Source organism: Protopterus annectens, chromosome 15.part0 (genome assembly GCF_019279795.1).
Source record: "Protopterus annectens isolate FY-2018-M chromosome 15.part0, PAN1.0, whole genome shotgun sequence".
In the NCBI taxonomy this organism is placed as follows: domain Eukaryota; kingdom Metazoa; phylum Chordata; order Ceratodontiformes; family Protopteridae; genus Protopterus; species Protopterus annectens.
In genome coordinates, this window is record NC_056749.1 from 723784128 (window position 1) to 723806384 (window position 22257).

Consider the following 22257-nt stretch of genomic DNA (forward strand, 5'->3'; position numbering starts at 1 on the left):
TTGCCAGGTTTTTCGTGAAAGTTCTTTAGTGGACCTTCAAGGTTCAACGGATCAACTTTTAGGTCCCTCTAAAATAATAGTACCGGGGTCCCTCTTCTCACCATCATCGGTAACTGGAGTAGTTTTGAACATGCGAACTTCAGTGATCATACTGAAGTCCTGCGGGGTCAAGGTAGCAGGAATGAATTGTTGTTTGGTGTACTTTAGGTTCTAATGCCTCAGCAAGTATGTCCATGTCTGACTGGGAACAGTGCTTTCAGGTCTGGACCTCTTGAGTTTCTTTTTATGAATGGGTGGACATCCGGAGTAGACGGGGCTGTTATCTTATCCTGAATAAGGTACTTTAAACACTGTCTTTCCACATATGATTTGAGTGATGAATGTTGGGCTGTTAAGGGCTTTAGGACAAAAGACTGACAAATCTTACAGTTTTTATAATCACGCTGTGCCCAAATTAGAAAAGGCACTGGGAGTGTTGGTCATTACTGAGGATTCTGCGTACTGCAGTCGCTCTTTCCTCTTCTAGTGGACATCTTACAGAACAGCAACAGCAATACAGCTGAGAAAAAGAAAGAAGAGTACCCCTAGTGAACTGAACAAGTGAAGGCCAGTTGTACTAACGACCACTTGTAGAACAAACTGACTGGTACAAGACCTGTGTTCGGACTGGCAGCAAGGTAGTCTGAGGATTTACGTTCATATGTCTGCTTCTGTACCCTTATGCCTGCAGACCTAGGTCATACATTGGAAGTATGGCTGTATGGAAAGTTCTGTCTTTGGTACCTCGGCTGGACATCTAGGTTATTTATCAAGATGACCCAACTGACCAGTAGGACATCTGCTGTTGTGGTAAGTTCTTATACAGCTGTATCGTCTAGAATGTTCATCACTAAATTTTTGATTCTAGTCTTGGCATCTCTTCTGTGAAGGTGCAATTAGCAGCCATATCAAATTTCCATCAAGGCACTGGTTCTCTCGTTTTAACATCACTTAAAGTCTGTAAAAACTTGTTGAGGGGCAACTTTCTACTCCAGCCCCCAATTAAGTCTCCAGTTCTTCCACAGGGCCTTCAGTTTGTCTTTGAGAAGATTACCTTGTCTCCTTTTGAATCTGACTTTTCTGCAGAGCTGAAATGTCTCACATGAAAGACCCTTTTATTCACTGTTACCTCAGCTAGAAAGCTTTCTGAGCTTGAACCCTTGTGTGCAAGCTCCCATGTCTGGTTTTCCATAAAGATGGAGTGCCCATGTAGTCAAACCTTCTGTCAGGCCAAAAGTAGTCATATAATGAATATCATCCAGTCAATTCAGCTTCCATTTTTCTTTGATTATGCTAACAGTGGGGAGAAATAACTTTTGTATTGTATTGATCTACATGGACAACTTTTAATTGTATAGGAAGAAATCCATAAGGAAGTATTTTCAACTGTTAATGTCTTTTTCCAACAAACAAAAAAAAAGTTGGGTACTAAAGTATTTATTAAGTGGTCACACAACGTAACATTTTTTTTTAATAAAAAATCTGATAAAGCCTTAGAAAAAAAGACATGCCCATTCTGCTAGAGCAGCTGCCACTTCACAGACTTTCTTTAAAAATGCTTTCATGGATGGCATTTGTCTGACTGTAGTGTGTGCATTTCTGGATACTTTTGCAAGACTCTATAAGCTGGGTGTTATCTCTAAGTCTAGGTTATCATTTGAGGATGCTGTTTCATGAGGAATTACCCAAGGGTACAAGCCTGAGACTGAGCCGTGGAAATGATGGAGGTAAAACTTCCAACAATTTCATCTCTATCACTATCCCCACCTTCCATTCTTTCCCCTACCTCAGGCCTTAAGGTGCCAGACTGACTAAGCCAAGACAATCATCATGTTAGTGGCGATGGAGAGGAAACTACCAGCATTGTCATTTCAGTAAATGCATAATCTTCTTTTCTGTTGTACAATGTCTGTACTACAGATGTATAGCCATGGCCCCAGAAGTGCTAGTGATTAAAGATTTCTGTGTCTTTCTGTAATGTACTCGTTAGCATCTATGTCTTTTCAGTCTTGTTCAGTGATATGCTGCCATCTTCTGTCTGTGCTTTTCAACCTTGCTAATGTACTGGAAAATAACAGTAAAAAAATGAGTACAGCATTGAGGTTGGAAGTAAATGAATGGCTTGGCATAGCAAAAGTAAATAAGTACAGAAAGCACAAAGATGCCTTGTTTTGGGATCTGTTTATCACTGCCTAGTACGTTTTATACATGCTGCAATGTGCCATTTCAGAGCTTGTATGTATTATTTCTTTTGGTTGTTCCACTGCAGACCACTGTATGCATAATTTAACATTTCTTTCCAAACACCAGCAGAAACCTTATCTTCTTTAACAGTGGAAGAACATGTGATCCTTTTTTGGTGCTTGCTGATTTTCTGAGTAGCTTATATCTATGCACATGACTATTTTAACAGTTTCCAGCATGATGCATGAACACTGTTATATAACTAGCCAGTTGTGAATCTGTATAGCTTTCTATGACCACTGGTTTAAGAATTAGTATGGTGGTAGCTCAGTGCTTGCAAGTTGGAAATGTATGTAACTGTTTACTGTTTGTTTTACAGCAGGAGAAGTCAGAGCCCCATCAACTGTATCAGACCCAGTGTTCTTGGGCCCATCAAAAGAAAAGGTAGCTATAACATGTTGTTCCTTCTCCACAGGCTTATTGATAATTCTCCAGAATATAATTTGTCAGACAGAGTGCACGGTATCAACCATATGCCACATCTTGTTAATCACGTGCATGATTGGCAGCTTCATCTCTTGGGTTTGCTGGGATTATATATCCTTTAACTAAGCCATCTGCAATATTCATGCACCTAGTACAGTTTTGATTTTTATCTAGTCTTCTTTGCTTGTTTCTGTCTTTTGTGTATGTACAGTGATAGTTACAAGTCCAAAGGAAGTTTTAGAGTTGGAGATGGTATAATATTACAATAAGTAGAAGTAACAGATTCAAATCATTAGAATAAAGCAGTCTTTTTTTGTCAACAGGGAATATGTTTGAAGTATGTGCTTTCTGCTTTCCTGTTCCTTCTTCCGTTATTCCTCCCTCATCATTAATAAATTCTAGTCATCACCCTCTTCTTGCCTTAATGTGATCCTTTCTTTTTTGCAAAGTCAGCTCTTCAGCAACCACCTGATGTTCTTCATGTTTCACTGTTGCAGTCATCACCTGTGGGTTATCACTGCTGTGGTATCCGTCAGCCAGCCCGAATACCAGAGGCAATGTTTTTCTGGGTCAGCTGCTGTCGCTTGCTGACTGACATCAGGTCGTCAGTGCTATAAAGCAAGGCAGCCAACGCCATTACATCAGTGTTTCTTGCCGTGGAGCCCATAGCAGAAGCAGTTCGCAAGTGTGCCGGTCGGTCGCTACCAGAATTTTGAATGACAGCTGAAAACGCCTATAGCTAACTACCCCATTGGGGATCCTGTTTTCTTGCACTAACTGATGTCTGAAAAAGTTAACAATTGTCTCTCCTTTCGAAAGCAATCCCACACCAAGACTTCCATTCATACTGCGTCACTTGTTTAGATCTCAGATCACAGCATCCCCCGTTGCCAGTTCTGTGCCCTCTTTAACGAGAGAAAAATTTGTCATGGAGCTCTTATTGTAGCCAGGTATTTTCATCTTTTGTCTTCGCATTCCGAAATGGCATCTGTCAGCCAACAGTCCGTAGACATTCCAAAAAATTGTAAAGAAAAAGATAGAGACAGAGCACACAAGGCTAAGCCTTCCAAAGACTCTGCCGCTAAGCAGGTCGTCAGATGTTCTTTGTGTTTCACTGTTGCAGTCATTACATTTGGGTTATCTGCTTGCAGGTAGCCCTCAGTCGGCCTGATCAACAAAGTCTTGTGTCCTGCGTCGGTTGCTGTCCCTTCTTCCATGACGTCAGGTTGTCAGCCGACGCCAATACACCAGTCTTTCTTGCCGTGCAGTGCCCGAAGCAGAAGCAGATGTTCATCTTGTTATACTGCTGCAGTCATCACACTTGGGTTATCCTGCCGTCAGGCGGTCCCGCAGTCGGCCGAATCCCAAAGTCTTGGTCCGGCATCGGTTGTCGTCGCTTCTTCCCTTACGTCAGTGCGACAGGGAGATAAAAGAGGCAGCCGACGCCATTTTCTCCAGTCTTTCTTGTCGCGCAGTACCCGAAGCAGAAGCAGTTCGCAAGTGCCGGTCGGCTAGCTCCTGAGACTTTCGAATCGAATTTCAGCCCGAAGTCTTCTCTAAAGCTAAGTACCCCGTTGGGGAAACTTTTCTTGCCTCAGACCGATGTCAGACAAAGTTAATAATTGCATTTCTTGTGGGAAGCAAATACCTCATAAGGATTTTCATTCTTATTGTATTCCTTGCCTAGGCCCATACCACGACACCTCTGGTTGTCGGTTTTGTGCTAGGTTCAACAAACGTACAATCAAGCGTCGGGCAGATTTCGCCCGACATTGTTTTGGCAGAAAATTTAATTATAGCATTTCGTCGGAGCAACCGACATCAGCAATGATTAAAAAACGCAAGGATAAGGACAGGCAACCAAGGCCAAGACCAGATACCGAGGCCTCAGCAAGGCCTGTCGCCGGTTCTCCGGTTTTCAGCGAGGCGCCTCCGCAGCCCCTGACTACCGCAGATTTAGAAATTCTGACGGCCTCCCAGACCGACTCAGCTGGGCCTCAGGAGCCGGTTCCATCTCACCCCTCGGATGCCAACCCTGATGGTGATCCAGAGATTTTGGACAGGCCTTCGGTTTCTGAAGGTGTCTTCAAACCGACAACTATCTCTATTAACTCATTCACTCCGGAGCAGCTCAGGAAAAGCTGCCTGCTTAATTCCACCATAGGAACAACAGTGCAGCCTGAGCTCATTTTCAGAAAATCCATTTCTAAAACCATACAGAAAACAAATGTTCATAATTCTTTAACTATAAGAGCTAGACTAAAAATGTAAACGCGAACGTTGTTCAGCAGACACTGACCTTACCAACAGTGTAAATGTTGATAGTGTATATCAAAGTCATTATTAAATATTTGGCAAGGAATGCTGATATTGTGCATATTTTTTACCTTTTTGGAAAAACAAAGCATAATATATTGGTCAATGTACCATGCAGACCCATACAATTTGAATGCAATTTGTTAGTATGAATGTCAGCTTTAAAATTATACCTTAACCATTACTGTGTGATGCTCCTTTACAGAGATATTCAAAGAAATATGATTAATATAATATTTCTCATAATTGATAAATAAACAAAGCATAATATCTCATCACCTGTAACAGACAGAGCCTACATATCAGTGTAGAAGTTGTGCATCTGAATGTCAGCTTCAAAACGATGCATCATTTGTGTGATCACCATGTTCTCTTGCAAAGATATGGGCATAATAATGAGAAGTATTGGAAATGTATAATTTTCATAATTGTACAAGACTAAACAAATTGTGATAGCTGTACATGTGTACAGTGCACAGACACAGTTCTTTTATCATGGTGTAAGGAGTAACACTGTCTTCAAAATGAGGTATTACTTGGCATACTGACATGCTCCCTTGCAAAGTTATTTACCAAAATATGAAAAAAAAATCATAATTTCCATAACCTAATTCCAAACAAACTTTGATATTTGCACATGTGTCCAACATACAGGCACAATTCTTTTACCATGTTGGAACCAGCAATACTGTCCTCAAAATGAGGTATTACTTGGCACATTCAGATGCTCCCTTGTAAAGTTAATTTACCAAAATATGAAAAAAAAATCATAATTTTCATAATCCATGTCCGAAACAAACTTTGATATCTGCATATGAGTACAACATACAGGCACCATTCTTTTCCCATGTTAGAACTATCAATACTGTTTTCAAAATGAGGTATTACTTAACACATTCAGATGCTCCCTTGCAAAGTTATTTACCAAAAATATGAAAAAAAAAAATCATTTCCATAACCTAAGTCCGAAACAAACTTTAATATCTGCACAGGAGTACAACATAAAGGCACCATTCTTTTACCATGTTAGAACTATCAGTACTGTCTTCAAAATGAGGTATTACTTAGCACATTCAGATGCTCCCTTCCAAAGCTATTTACCAAAATATGAAAAAAAATCATAATTTCCATAACCTAAGTCCGAAACAAACATAGATATCTGCACATGTGTACAACATACAGGCCCAATTCTTTTATATGTTGGAACTATCAATATTATACATATACACATACAATACATATTCGATTGTACATGCTAGCACTCTCCTGAAACAGTTCTTTCTCAGCATCTTCACCAGCTTCTTACCACAGTTATTTGCCAAACTCATAAAAATATATTTTACACAACACATTTCATAATAGAGTTGTACTTACCATACTGGTCCCTACTTGGTCATGGGTGTTTTCCATTCTTCTCAAGCTGCATATTTCCAATCCTGCATAGCTCTCCTCACACCATTGTGGATGTCAGTCAATAACAAGGCAATGCCTTCCTCAGTTAGGTGAACGCCATCCCTTCTGAACAGGTGAACATCTTTTGTGGTGATGCTGTCAGGACAGATTGTAGATCCACCGACCACACAAAATGACAACGTGGCCACCACGACTGCAGGTGTTCAAAAATTGCTCTGATTTGAAACCGCAGCCTTCCCAGTGGTTGACTGATGACATCATTCCCTCCAATGTGCAGCAACAAGGATGTTGGGCTCAGGGTAGATGGAACACTTCTCTTCCAACAACTGCAGTACTCTGCTCCAATGCATACCTCTTCTTGCAGTCCAGTATACCTTCAGACTGGATGTGGAGAAACTCATGTTGTACTGGTTTTCAGTTATGGAGGCATGGTTGGCAGCCCAGTGAATGTAGGAATGGCCACATACCCACACTCTCACTTGTCGTTCTCCTGCTCGTGAAGCCATGTCAGTGTCAGAATGTGGACAAACCTGCACAGGAAAGAAAATGCAAACAGATTACTACTGATGCTTGACATATGTATTGGAAAAGTACATATATATATATATATATATATATATATATATATATATATGTATATCATAATGCATTACCTGGTTAGACCATCCAAATCTTCACTCCTATCCACAGGGGCATTATTCTTTTCATAAGGTACATAAGTGGTGATGACGCTGCGGAGGTACATACCTACCACCCGTGAAAACACAAAATTACACACAACGACTGACAAGGGGGCACAGAAAGGGCACATGTAAAGATAAAAAAACAGGGTAAGGACTGCAACTCCACTAATATGCCTAGGACAGACACGGGACTTCAGGCCGTGGGCGTCTGAAGTGTCCAATACCTGTGCTGGCTACCCACTCAGACTACTGGTAGCAGCAATGACTCCTGATTGCAGGCAGTGCCAGCACTCTGCCTTACCTCTACCTTTTCCATGTACATGTGTCCTTTCGGCAATGGTCATAAGGACTCAAAGGGGGGAGCTAATGTAAAGGGTCTTACCCTGACCTACATACATTTACTACACCTGAAGGGAGGGAAACTAAGTGGAGAGCTCAATCAAGACATGTGAAAAGACTAATTCTGCCCCAGGCTTTGTCTTTTTGCATGTGTCCTTTTCTGGAGGGAAACACTGCATCACAGTGGCAGCCCTGAGGCCATTTCTACCTGGGACAGCAGCACTACGGGACTGAACTGAAGAGTCTCCAAGTTCCCAACTGCAATCCAGGTCGATCACAAGATCCATGGATGGCTGGGTATGCCCCCCGTGATGCACCCACCAACACAAGAGAAGTTGGCATAAATCTCTGAAGAGGAACCTGCCTGACCATACTGATATTCATGTGTATGTGTATATGTGCAAGTACATTATGTACATACATGTATATCGATATACACACATATGCACATATATATATATATATATGTATATATATATATATATATATATATATATATAAAAACATCAGAGGTTTTGGAGGATAGCTAGTTGATGAAGAATGGAGGGGGTGGCTTGCAATGACTACAAATAGAGAAAAAACACAATCTGGCTTGTGCATTCATCAAAGTGATAATGACTTCTACTAAAAGTGATAACTCACTGCTGTATTGTAACTGCACTTATTGCTAATGTGATAATGACCTTCCTTTCGGTACTGATAAGTTATGCATGCTCAGACAAAGGTGATAATTGCTGCACATAACCTGTTGACTAGGCATTCATTATATTACCTTGTGCAGCTGTTGTGTAACACAGACTCATTATCAGTAAGGAGAACACCTGAGTAATTCAGTAAAATAGTATAACACTTACATATTACTGAGCCCTTCCTCCCACGTAAATTCCACAAGACTGACAAAGCCAGGAAAAATGCACAAAAAATATGGTAGCTCCATGCTGGCAGTTGTCAACAAGTGATAACTTTTATCTCACTCATGCAACTACTAATCACAAATAGAATAATACAATCAGAAGTGATTTCTTGTCTGCTTATTTTACATTATTTAATTAGTCAGTGGTGTGTGTGATGTCTTATATGCTGGCATATTACACTATAATTCCATTTCTGTGCTGTATTCTAAGTAATGTAACCATATTTAATTTTCAGACTTAATTTCTATGTTTCCCCACTAACCCCTCCAGTTGTTTGCATTGTGTATGCACAAGCACCAAAATGGCACAATAAACTATTTTGCTCAGCGGTCACATCAGCAGTCAGACCATGTACTTCCCTGATACACAATTAATTATTTCCCCAAGCAACATCCTCATTAGTATGTCCAGGTATACATGCATCTAAATAAAATGTTTTACCAAACAAGCCTTCAGTAACATTTCCTAGTATGCACTACCACCAGCATGAACACTTCACCCAAGCAACCCCTTCAGTAGAATGTTGAGGAATGCACAATCACCAAACCTAAACGCTTACCCAAACGAAACGCGTGTAACATTTCCTAGTATGTACAGCCACCAAAATGAAGAATTCACCCAAGTGAGCCCTTCAATATATTATATGCACAGGCACCAGAATTAAAGATTTTCCCTAAACAACCATTCAGTAAAATTTCCTCCTATGTACAAGCACCAACAGGAAAATCAAACAAAATATAATTTCTCTTGGATGGTTGAAGGGTATGTGCAGTCATCAGTAAAATTATAAAAAATGGACGTAGGACATGTACCATTCCTTTCTTCAAAATTTTAAGTCACCCCAATTCATATCTCATTTATGACAGATTTGCTGTAGTAATCACCACTGGTGCAAAAAGAACATTTGGTGGGGTTGCTGCCCGTCACCTGACTCACAAGATATTCACATTCACAACAGCAACATGGATTTCTCACTCTGCTTAGACGTTTCTAAAAACTGTTGAACACCAAGACGTTACCTAGTCTAGATAGCTTGTGTTCTGATAGAAGACATACTTTACCAGTGATTCAGTATAACACAGCCAGCTCCCAGGATGACAAAATGGCCAGATGGATTAGCCAACCATGCAACATCTTTTCTGTGACACTAAAATGTTGATGTATGCACAAGCACCAACATGAAGCATTTCCCTGAACTACCCTTCAGCAATAGCTCCTAGTGTCTGCAATCACCAACATGAAGCATTCACACAAGCGACCCCACGTTTCATAAGCAATACAATGCATCTATGAGAAACACCATCTTGGTTACCTGTCTAAAGGTTAAAAAAAGGACAATAAAAAATAAATAAAAACACACACAGAATTTGCCAGGCCAAATATACGAGGCAAAGAAATCTCAACAGTCTGAGAAAATATCGCACCCAACTGACAACATCCGCTGGATAATAAAGAAATGCAAGAGTGCAAGAAAATATAATAAATATATATATAAAACATTGGACTGTGTCAGCTAAAAAGAGCTGTGGGTAGTCTCTTAGAAGCCAGGTCACAATATATGCCTTGAATCTGTACCCCAAATAATTTATATTTATATGCTGAACATATCATCAGAAGTAATAGGTTGGATGAATTGGAAGTTGGACTGAAAATATCAACAAAACCAGTTATGCTATGCAGATACTCTCCAGAAGACAGGAATAGCTGGTCAAGAGGAAGTCAACACTCACACCACATGGAACACATAGCCCTCCAGAACAGTATATCCGAGTATACACAAGCTCTAAAATGAAATATTTGCCATGTGACCCCTGCAGTAGTATGTCCAAGTATGCACAAGCGCTCAAATGAAACAGTTGCCATGAGACCCCTTTAGTACTATGTCCAAGTATGTACAAGCACCAAAACGAAACATTTGTCACGTGACCCCTTGAGTAGTATGTCCAAGCATCCACAAGAACCAAATGAAACACCTCCGGACATGTTAGCTGCTATTTACCATACATAAACCAAATTTTCCCTGTAAAAAATGCTTGCTGCTATCACAACTAAATAAACTGAGTGGAATTTACAAAACTAGTCCTGTCAAGTATGCACAAGCACCAAAATGAAACATTTGCCACATGACCCCTGCAGTATTATGTCCAAGTAAGCACGGCAATGAAATATTTGCCGCAAGCCCCCTTCAGTAGTATGTCCAAGTATGCACAAGCACCAGAAAGGAAACATTCCCCCAATGACCCCTTCACTAGTATGTCTGAGTATGCACAAGCACTAAAATGAAACATTTGCCATGAGCCCCCTTCAGTAGTATGCCCAAGCATGCACAACATATTTCCTTTCCTCATGTTAGCGTTCATGGTAGAGACAGTTTGTAAGCATGGGTAAGTTCCAAGGAGTGTGTTAGTTCAAGCACATCTCTCACATAAAATAGCAAATTCATGTACTCATTGTTCATCTTAGAGCATACCACATTTTGCCTTGTGGTTTTTCTAAGCAATATGTGGAACAAAAAAAATTACTTTTGTAAAATAACAAAACGCAGCCTTCAATTTGCAGGACAGTGCAGCTGTGGACTAATGACAACCTATTATTCAACATTTTTAACCAAGAACATAGCAAAACTGTTGACATGCTACAAACAAGCAATCCAGCTTCACAATAAATTTGTGAAATTCTGTCCAGCAATTAGGGCAGAATTTGATATATACAAAATATAAGGTATTCCAAGCAAGCTATCATGAAGTGCACCCATGTCACACAATAGCATACAGATAAAATCATTAACTTACATCTGAATTGTGCCGGGGGTCCAAATCATGCCAACAGTCATCAGCTTAACATTACCCTTCAGGAAAATCTCTTATCAAGAACGAAATACAACCTTCAAAAATATGTAAGAATTCCTGGCAAGTGACACAGATCAATAACACTGGAAACTCAGGTGAAGAGAAATGTACATTTGCTAAATACTTACGAACAAGCCTCTACCTGCACTACTCGCTATTCCAAGCAAGCTATATCACGAAGTGCACCCATGTCACAGAACGGCATACAAAAAATCATACAGTCACCATATGCATAAACCATATAGAACTGACAACTGCCAGGTAAAATGTCATCGTAACCGCCATATGTGGTTTCACACCTCTACCCACTCCCCCTTGCAAACTAATGACAGTTACAGAAAGTTGGATTTCAGTGCAACATAATATCCTAATAATGACCTCACCATACAATCCGATACCATATTTATGGGCAACTTCAACTACCCCCCCCCCCCCAAACTGGAATACTTACAAAACAGCAAACTTACAAGCCCAGAGACTGCCAGACTTTAATAAATACGAACACCTTGAACCAGTCAGTCTATACACCCACTATGGGTGCACACAAACTTGACCCAATACTTACAAGCTTCACGAAATCTGGGATTCTGGTCCTCGTTATGTAAGATAGCACATCATCAAAAAAGAAACCCCAGCATTCTAAATAGTGCATATCTATTATTAAGTCCAAATCAAAATAATAAATGGATATTCCTGATTTAAAATGACAACATGACATTTATCTGTACAGGATACAGGAAGTCTGAATTTACTGAACTAAACTATGATGTATTTCTAGTTAGCTGTACTTACTTCATATATCCATTACTTCCATGGCCCGTAAAGTAACTCTGTATATCCATTATCCCTATGTTCAAGCAAGAGATGCACAGTCCCTTTCACAATTACTTCATGCCTTCTGTATTTCACCGTTACGTACAATGGGTAGAATTCTGAATTCTACAGTGGATGCCACCTTACCAAATAAAGTCCTCAGCTGTGTGATAGTGTAATAGTAGCCATGACTAAGTGCGCAAAGGATTGTGGGGCGCGATTGTTACCGAAATGCAGTAACGGTTAAATGCCGGTATTGTAATTGCGGTTGTCATGAAGCTGGTTAGCGCCTAAAGTAAACTGTAGGAATCTGATTCCTACAAATGCAACAAGCACATTTCTAATGGTTTAGAAAAAAACAGTGCAAGTGTCAGAGGATTAGGAACACAACACACAACGTAGCTCTCACTCTCTCAATCCTCCTGCTTACATGCATTCATTTACTCACATAACATCGCTCTCTCTCTTGAGCTCTAACACACAGTCTCTCCTGCTTACATGCATTCATTCACTTACATAACATCGCTCTCTCTGAAAATCTCTAACACAGTCTCTCCTGCTTACCTGCATTCCTTCACTCACATAACATCGCTCTCTCAATCTGTAACGCAGCCTCTCCTGCTTACATGCATTCATTCACTCACTTAACATCGGCTCACTCTGAAAATCTCTAACACACACACTCATTTACAAAGCACCTCTTCTCTCTCAACACATGCAGTAATACAATACCTGATCAGACAAGTATGATGCTGGTCCTTCGTTGAAGTCAGTCTCCATTGCAGCTGATTACGTTTCGGCGCGACTCTCCTCAATCCAATGTGCACAGAAAAAAAAGAGGTATCCAGCAGCAAAGCAACTAATTTCTCCAAATGTATGTAAAAAAAGGAAAAAGCTGCTGCTGGATCCTCTATTTATTTAGACAGGACAATAGAAACTTAGAAAGGGGGTTGAGGTGTTACTCAAGTGGTGACGTGCATTTTTAGAATCCGATTGGCTGTTACCATTTCATTCAGGAAATGCAGACGGAGTCTGCTTGGGTGTAATCATAACAAAGGACTAGGAGCGTTTCAAGGTGATTTCTTCAGAAAAGTCCAATAGGACGAGCAGGTAACACCACTCTGAATCCTAACCTGATAAGATAACTGACAACCTTCAGTTACTATTTTAACTTATTTTTCAACCATGACTTTTAATTATGACTGCAAACTTACTAGCGCTGCTGGAAGGCACTCGGGGTTAACATAATGGAATTAGTATCGTCTCATAGCGCACTCGGGTTTAAGCATAGAGGCGCCATGGGACGGTACTTGGAGTTAATGAGTTAAGTCTTATGCTAAACTTAAAGCCATCTTAAAAGTTAGGAAACCGGGTCCACAGTCCCCCCCACAGGCCCCTATGCCTAAAAAACAGATGCTTAAAATGGCTGAGGATTTAATTACCCTTATCAGGGGTTCACAACCCCCTCCTGACAAAAGGCCTAGACTGGAGGAAGATTATCCTTCCTCTGACCAAGCATCCATTTCCTCAGCTAACTCTGAGGACCAGGATTATTCCTTCCCTCCTTATGAAGACTCAGATGCTGAAGAGTCTATTCCCTCTGTCTCTCCCCCTGAATACTACTCTGTTGGGGAAACTTTACACACCATGAGGGAAAACTTCTACTGGGAAGGCCAAGATTATTCTGACTCTAAGAAAAGACTCCGTGAGTTTCTTCTTCTCCCACAGCATAGACCCCTTGCAATTCCTCCAGTTTTAGACATTTTGGATGATGTTTACACCGAATCTAGTCTAAACCCAAATTCCTTACCTCCTGCACCAGCTAAACCAGACAGATACTACATAGTTCCTGATTCTCATAAGTTTCTATATAAAAGCCCTGTTGCAGACCCCAAAACCATTTCCCAGGGTCCCAAAGGGGTTAAGGCCTCTACTGCTAAGAATCCACTAACTTCTGAAAGAGATTCCAGAGCATTAGAAAGATGGGGGAAGAAAGTGTATACGTCTGCCACTTTGGCCATGAGGACCTTAAACTGCCAATTCCACATGTTAAAATACCAGCAGTACTTGATTACACAGTTAAAGCAGAAAATGATCCCTCAGACAGATCAACCTGATTTCAGAGAGATGCAGGATTTGCTGCATGCAGCAGAACAGGTGGGAAGGTATACCTTACAGTGTGGTTTTGATTCATTGGAAGCCTCATGTAGAGCAGCTGTCACAGGATCTGTAATACGTAGACATGCTTGGCTAAAAGAGCAAGCCTTACCAGAACATGTCAAAGCAAAGTTATTGGATGCTCCATTGCAGAAAGATGTGTTATTTGGTGTCAAAGCAAAGGAAGTCTTAAAGAAAATGGAAGAAAAGGCAAAATCTATGCAGACAGTTAAAGATTTTTTACAGGTATAACCTCCTCGTTTCAGCAGAAACTGGCCATCAAAAAACTGGTCCTTTCCTGCAACAGACAGACCCCAAAGGGGTAGGTACAGACGCCCAAGGGGCAGAGGCCAGCCACAAGGTTCTTTCAGGCCTAGACAATGGCATACAACAACTCAAAGAGGTGGAGACGAAAGATCTCAATCCTTCAGGAAACAAACACAATGACTTCCCTCTTCGCCTGCCAAGCAAAATTGCCCTGGCAGCACCTTTGGGAGGAAAACTGGCTCTATTTCCACAAAATTGGCGCATCATAACAAAGGACAAATGGGTTCTGGATATTATTACCCGAGGCTACAGATTTCATTTTCACACTTTACCACGGATGAGAGGCATGCCAAATCTGCCTCCAAACCAATGGGCAGAGGCACAATCGCAAATTTCAGCTCTCATGGATATGAAAGCAATTCAGGAGGTACCCAAATTCAAAATGCTCACACTACAGCAGCTTCTTCCCATGCTGGCTAAGGAGTCTTGACTGGTAACGTTGGACCTCAAAGAGGCATACCTGCATGTCCCTATCAGACAAGATTGCAGAAGATACCTCAGATTTTTGGCAGATACAACGCTTTATCAATTCTCTGCATTGCCCTTTGGCTTATCTACTGTGCCCAGAGTATTTACGAAATACCTGGCATCAGTAATTGCATACTGCAGACAACGAGGAATACAAATTTATCCATATCTGGACGACTGCCTGATCCAAGCAGACAGCAAGGCCATTCTATTACAGCATCTGGCATTTGTAACAAAGCTGCTAAGTTGCCTAGGGTACACAGTAAACAAAAAGAAGTCAAAGCTAATACCCTCACAAGACATAATATTCCTGGGTGCCAGCTTAAATACAATGGCCCAGATGGCTTATCTCAAGCCAGACAAACAAAAACAACTGACTCAATACTTCAAAAAGATGGCAACTTTTACCCAGCTCACTGCAAGGAAAATCCTGCAGGCATAGGGGTTCATGGCATCCTGCATTCAACTAATTCCACATGCAAAGCTGCATATGAGGAAATTACAATGGTACCTGAAAAGTGTATGGACTCAACACAGGCACAGCCTCGAAGCAAGTATACCTCTCATTCCCTGCCTTCAAAAAGAGTTCCTATGGTGGGCTCAAGCATGTCAAATAAACAAGGGTCTTCCTTTTATCTTACCTCCAGCAAACCAAACTATGAAAACAGATTCTTCAGACTACGCCTGGGGAGCACACATGGCAGGACAGTGCATACAGGGCAAATGGTCCGCAAAACAAATGCATCTACACATCAACCAAAAGGAGATGCTAGCTAGCTGTGCAAAATGCACTGACAGCCTTCAAGGACCTCTTGCATCCAGGACAACTACTAATAAGGACAGACAACACCACAGTTATGTGGTACATAAACAAGGAGGAACACACTCCTACCCTTTATGCAGACAGGCAATGACCTTGTGGAACACAGCATTGACTTTCCAAGTGCAACTGCAAGCACAACTGCAAGCACAATTCCTGCCAGGAAAGGAAAACATATTGGCAGAAGAATTAAGCAGACATTTGGCAGATGCTCACGCGTGGAGACTACACCCACAAGTATTTTCAATGATAACTCAAAGGTGGGGACGCCCAGACATAGATCTATTTGCCTCCCCCAACAGTTGTCAACTACAGAAATTTTGCACAAGGACTTATCATTCCCTAGCCTGGAAAGTGGACGCCCTATCATTCAGTTGGACAGCATTGACAGTCTATGCCTTTCCACCGCTACCTCTCTTGACCAAGGTATTACTGAAAGTCAGATCAGAGAGACCTCAAATGATCCTCATTGCTCCGGACTGGCCGCGTCAGCACTGGTACCCATTACTAAGGACCTTGACTCACAGCACTCCATGGAACTTACCTCAATTCCCACTTCTGTTGACTCAGCAAAACTCTCAGATCCTTCACAGTCAGCTCAGGACTTTAAATTTAGCTGCATGGAGAATACCTTGAATTGTCAATCAACACTTCTCTCAAAGGACGTCCTGAATGTCATTTTGGAGGCCAGGAGGCCCAGCACCAGAAAAACTTACTCAGACAAATGGAAAATATTTTGTGCATGGAACCAGGCTAAAGGCCAAAATCCTTGGATACCAAACATTCCTCAAATACTGCAATACTTAACTGAGATGCTACACAAAGGCCTTTCTTTCTCATCCATTAAGATCCATGCTTCAGCCATTTCAGCTCAGTATAATACGGATCCTCCCATATTCTCACACCCTTTACTAAGGCAGTTTCTCAGAGGGGCTAAGAATATAAGACCTCCCAGAAAACCCCCAACGCCAGCTTGGGACCTCAACTTCGTTTTAGAAAAATTAACACTGCCTCCTGTCGAACCAGCCTTCTCAGCAGAACTACAATACCTGTCATAGAAAACAGCTCTGTTGCTGGCTATCACCTCAGCAGGCAGGGTCTCAGAACTACAGGCACTTATGGCAGTGGAACCTTTCATCATTTTCCATCAGGACAGAGTCTCTTTACGAACTAACCCTACCTTTATGCCAAAGGTAGTATCCAGTGTGGCTTTGAATCAGACCATTCATTTACCCACCTTTTATCCAAACCCCCAGAGTAAAGGAGAAAGACTCCTTCACTCTTTGGACATTCACAGACAGCTACGTTACTATTTGAATAAGACAAAGACCTTCAGAAAAACTGACCAACTCTTTGTATCCTATGCTGCAGGTTCACAAGGAAAGGCTATTTCCAAACAGACCATCTCCAAATGGATAGCACATTGTATCCGCTTTTGCTACTCGCACCATGGGAAAGCAGTGCCTGTTAATATTAGGTCCCATTCTGCCAGGGCTACAGCAACCTCTGCAGCCTTTCTTAGGGGGGTTCCAACCAAGGACATTCTGGAGGCAGCTACTTGGAGTTCAGTGCACACCTTTACCAAGCACTACCACCTTCCTTTATACTCAAAAACCAGAGCTGGTTTTGCCACTGCAGTCCTGCAGGGCATCCTAGTTTCACCTAACCCAGTTTAGTACCAGCCACCCATCCATAGCTTTGGGATTCAACCCAAGTGTGATGACTGCAGCAGTATAAAACGATGAACATAGTACAGTTTTGTACCTACCATAAATGTAGATGTCCGAGTGTATATACTGCTGCAGTCCAGGTTACCCTCCCACCATCCCCTCTACATACCAGGGTGTTAGTTATAACTCCATGTACATCAGTCTATTGGATGCATGCCTATATGGTGTATTTGCTAACAGCTAATACTATTGTTTATCTACTAAGGTATTTTTGCATAGTTATTTGTATTGCCTTCCTAGTTGGGGGCACCTGACATCTGGGGCAAGAAAAACTGAAGAAAATGGCATCGGCTGCCTCTTTTATCCCCCTGTCGCACTGACGTCAGGGAAGAAGCGACGACAACCGACGCCGGACCAAGACTTTGGGATTCGGCCGACTGCGGGACCACCTGACGGCAGGATAACCCAATTGTGATGACTGCAGCAGTATATACACTCGAACATCTACATTTATGGTAGGTACAAAACTGTACTTTCGCAAGTTCGAGTTTCAGAACCAAAGTCTTCAACTAAAGCCAAGTACCCCGTTGGGGAAACTTTTTTTCTTGCTCCTTACCAATGTTAGTAAAAGTTAATAATTGCATTACTTGTGGAAAGCAAGTACCTCATAAAGATTTTCATTCGTACTGTATTCCTTGCCTAGGCCCTGACCACGACGTACCTTGCTGTCGGTTTTGTGCCTTATTTAATCAGCGCACTATCCGTCATCGGCATATTTTCGCCTCTAAATATTTCAGTTCTCAGTTTAATTATCCAGAAATGTCGTCGGTTAGCCATCTGACTACCGGGATTGCAAAAAAACGCAAAGATAAATACAGAGACAGGCCGCCGAGGTCCAAAACTGCCGACGACGCTTCTCCTAAGCAAGTCGCCAGTTCGCCAGTACTCAGTGAGGCGCTTTCGCAGCCCCTGATACCCGCTTCTTCTGATTCGCAGGCCTCTACTGAGACCATTTCGGAGTCCAGTATACAGCGAAATGCTTCTACCATGGAACCCGCGGATGTCTCTACCTTGGATGGGTCCGGAGCCGCTGTGCAGGCACCGGCTTCTGAGGGTGTATTCAAACCTACGCACTTGCATATTAAACCGACGCCTCCTTCTTTACTTAGGCCTAAATCTCGAACCATGCCTAAAAAAACGACGCCCAGGCCACATGCTCAGGCCTCTATGCCTAAAAAACAAATGATAAGAATGGCTGAAGATCTAATAACTCTAATCAGGGGTAGCCAACCCCCCCCCCCCTTCTAAGAGGCCTAGGACTGAAGTTGATTATGAATCTTCTGATCAGGGTTCTGTTTTTTCTCATTCTTATGATGATCTGGATTTGCCCTTATCTACTTATGAAGATTCTGATGCAGAGGACTCCATTCCCTCTTCTTCCCCATCTGAGGATTTTTATTTTGGGGAAACCTTACGTACTTTAAGGCAGCATTTCCACTGGGAATGCCAGGATTTTACTGATTCTAAAAAGAAGCTTAGGGATTTCCTTCTCCTACCTCAGCATAGGCCTTTAGCTGTTCCTACTGTACTAGACATTGTTGATGATGCTTTTTCTGAATCTAGTTTGGCCCCTGATTCCTTGCCTCCTGCTCCTAGAAAACCTGGCAGATACTACAGGGTCCCTGAGTCCCACAAGTTCCTGTTTAAAAATCGTATTGCAGATCGAGAGACTATTTTACAGGGGCCCAAGGGCATTAAGGCTTCTACTGCTAAAAATTCTACCCCTTCTGATAGAGACTCCAGGGCGCTGGATAGATGGGGTAAGAAGGTTTACACTTCTGCAACCTTGGCCATTAGGGCTTTAAACTGCCAGTTTCATGTGTTAAAGTATCAGCAACATGTTATTGGACTGCTTAAACAGAAAAAGATGTTGATTCCTGACTGTGTGGAAAATAAAGAATTACAAGATTTAATGCATTCTGCTGAACAGTTTGGAAAACATACTTTGCATTGTGGTTTTGATTCATTAGAGGCCTCTTACACGGCTGCTGTTACTGGGTCTGTGCTCAGAAGGCATGCTTGGCTTAAGGAGCAATCTTTGCCTAATCATGTTAAAGCTAAATTGTTGGATGCTCCCTTAAATCAGGACCACCTGTTTGGCAACAAGGCTGAGGAAGTTCTTAAAAAGATGGAAGATAAAGCTAAATCTATGCAAACTGTTAAAGATTTATTACAAGTTCAGCCTCCTAGATTAAGTGGGCACTGGCCCTCTAAGAATTGGTCCTTTCCAGCCCCTTCTAGGTCTTCTCAAGCCAAACCCAGACACAGCAAAACCCCCAGGTTTCAGTCCCAGGGGACACACAGAACTAAGCAGTGGGGGGCCTCCACTTCCAAATCTAGGAATAATAAGACTCCCCCCTATGATAAACTGTCTAAATGACTTCCTTTTAAAATTTCCAAGCACTTATCAACTGACTGCCCCTTTGGGGGAAAGACTGCTCTTCATGCAAAGAATTGGGAACTCATTACCCAGGACAAATGGGTTTTAAATATAGAGTCCCAGGGATACAGATTTCACTTCCACACTTGCCAACACCAAGCGGGTGGCCGGACCTACCCCTAAATCAGTGGGCAGAGGCACAAAAACAAGTACTTTGTCTCTTAAGCATGGGGGCTATTCAACTGGTCCCAGACGAGGAAAAGGGACAAGGTTTCTACTCGAGACTTTTCCTGTTACCCAGAAAAGACAATTCATGGCTTCCTATCCTGGACCTGTCTACTCTAAACACCTTTTTGGAGATTCCAAAATTCAGGATGCTGACTCTTCACCAATTACTTCCTATGCTAGGTAAAGATGCCTGGTTGGCTACACTAGATTTAAAAGAAGCATACCTGCACATCCTAATCAGGGAATCTTGCAGAAGATACCTACGCTTCAAAGCAGGCTACACGCACTTTCAGTTGTCTGCACTGCCCTTTGGCCTATCTACTGCGCCCAGGGTATTCACAAAGTGCGTAGCTCCAGTTATTGCATTTTGCAGGCAAAGAAATATTCAAATATACCCATACCTGGACGATTGTCTAATTCGGGCAGAAAGTCAGGACATACTTTTGAATCATCTGGCCTTTGTACAAAGGGTTCTAACTTGACTGGGGTACACCATAAACGAAAAGAAATCACACCTGGTACCCTGTCAACAAATTATATTCCTGGGAGCAAGCTTGAATATAACTTCCCAGATGGCTTACCTCACGCCAAAGAAACAAATTCATTTGACAACCTACTTCAAATAAGTGGTCACAAAAGCCCTGCTATCTGCAAGACAAATACTGCAAGCCTTGGCGTTCATGGCCTCCTGCATTCTTCTAATTCCATATGCAAGACTGCATATGAGGAAACTACAGTTGTATCTAAAAAGCCTATGGTGTCAACATTCTCAAGACCTAGAAACAATGATTCCTATCATACCTTGCCTACGTCTAGAGTTCCTTTGATGGGCAGAGGCCTGCCACCAAAACAAGGGACTACTTTTCACACCACCCCCTGCCGCCCAAACCCTAACAACAGACGCATCAGACTATGCATGGGGGGCTCACCTGGCAGGGCAGTGCATTCAGGGCAAATGGAACCCAAATCAAATGCACCTGCATATCAATCAAAAAGAAATGTTACCTGTACAGAATGCTCTGACAACCTTCAAGGACCACATTCTTCCAGGGCAATTATTGGTAAAGACGGACAACACCACTGTTATGTGGTACATAAACAAACAGGGGGGAACCCACTCTTACCCTCTCTGCAGACTAGCTATGGCTCTGTGGAACACAGCCTTGAGCTACCAAGTGCACCTACAGACTCAGTTCCTGCCAGGAAAGCTAAATACACTGGCAGACGACCTAAGCAGAAGTTTCATGGACCCACACGAGTGGAAACTGGAACCAAAGATATTCAACATGTTGAGAAACAAATGCGGGAGCCCAGAGATAAACCTGTTTGCCTCCCCCCAGAACTACCAATTGGACAAATTCTGCACAAGGACTCCCCACAAAACAAGCTTGGAAAATCGATGCCCTGTCCTTAACCTGGAAAAACCTATCAGTTTATGCCTCTCCTCTCCAAGGTACTGCTAAAGATCAAACAGGACAAACCAAGGACAGTACTGATTGCACCAGACTGGCCACGCCAACACTGGTACCCCCTCTTGTGCAGTGTGTTACTGCTGGCACCATGGCACCTGCCTCAGACCCCTGCCCTGCTGTCCCAGCAGGAGGGCCAGATTCTGCACCCATAGCTTCAAACCCTGAACCTGGCAGCCTGGCTAATTATCTGATCTCTCCGTTACCATCCCTCAGTAAGCAAGAGATGGATGTCATTCTGGAGGCAAGGAGGCCTAGTACTGGAAAATCCTATGCCGCAAAATGGAAAAGATTCTGTTCCTAGAGCCAAAATCAGGGGATGGGCACAGCAGCACCCAATTTACCCCATATTCTTCAAACTGAGATGCGTCACAGGGGCCTTTCCTTTTCCTCCATCAAAATTCATGCCTCAGCCATTTCATCTCATTACAATACAGAACCACCCCTCTTCTCTCATCCACTGCTGAAGCAATTCCTCAGAGGGGCCAAAAACTTAAGACCACCCAGGATAGCCCCTACTCCAGCCTGGGACATTAACTTTGTATTGGAAAAGCTCACTTTATCTCCCTTTGAGCCAGCTGCAAGTGCAGAGTTGAAATTTCTGTCTTGGAAAACAGCCTTCCTTCTAGCCATCACATCAGC

At 42.2% G+C, this 22257-nt stretch overlaps 1 protein-coding gene across 1 annotated transcript in view; it reads left to right on the top strand.

The window, feature by feature from the left end:
* Positions 1 to 22257, top strand: part of LOC122790034 (P2R1A-PPP2R2A-interacting phosphatase regulator 1-like) — an 849731-nt gene that overhangs the window by 404007 nt on the left and 423467 nt on the right. Inside the window, exon 8 of the mRNA XM_044057585.1 lies at positions 2603 to 2667. Within this exon, the coding sequence (XP_043913520.1) occupies positions 2603 to 2667 (65 nt within the window). The remainder of the gene's footprint in view (positions 1 to 2602; positions 2668 to 22257) is intronic.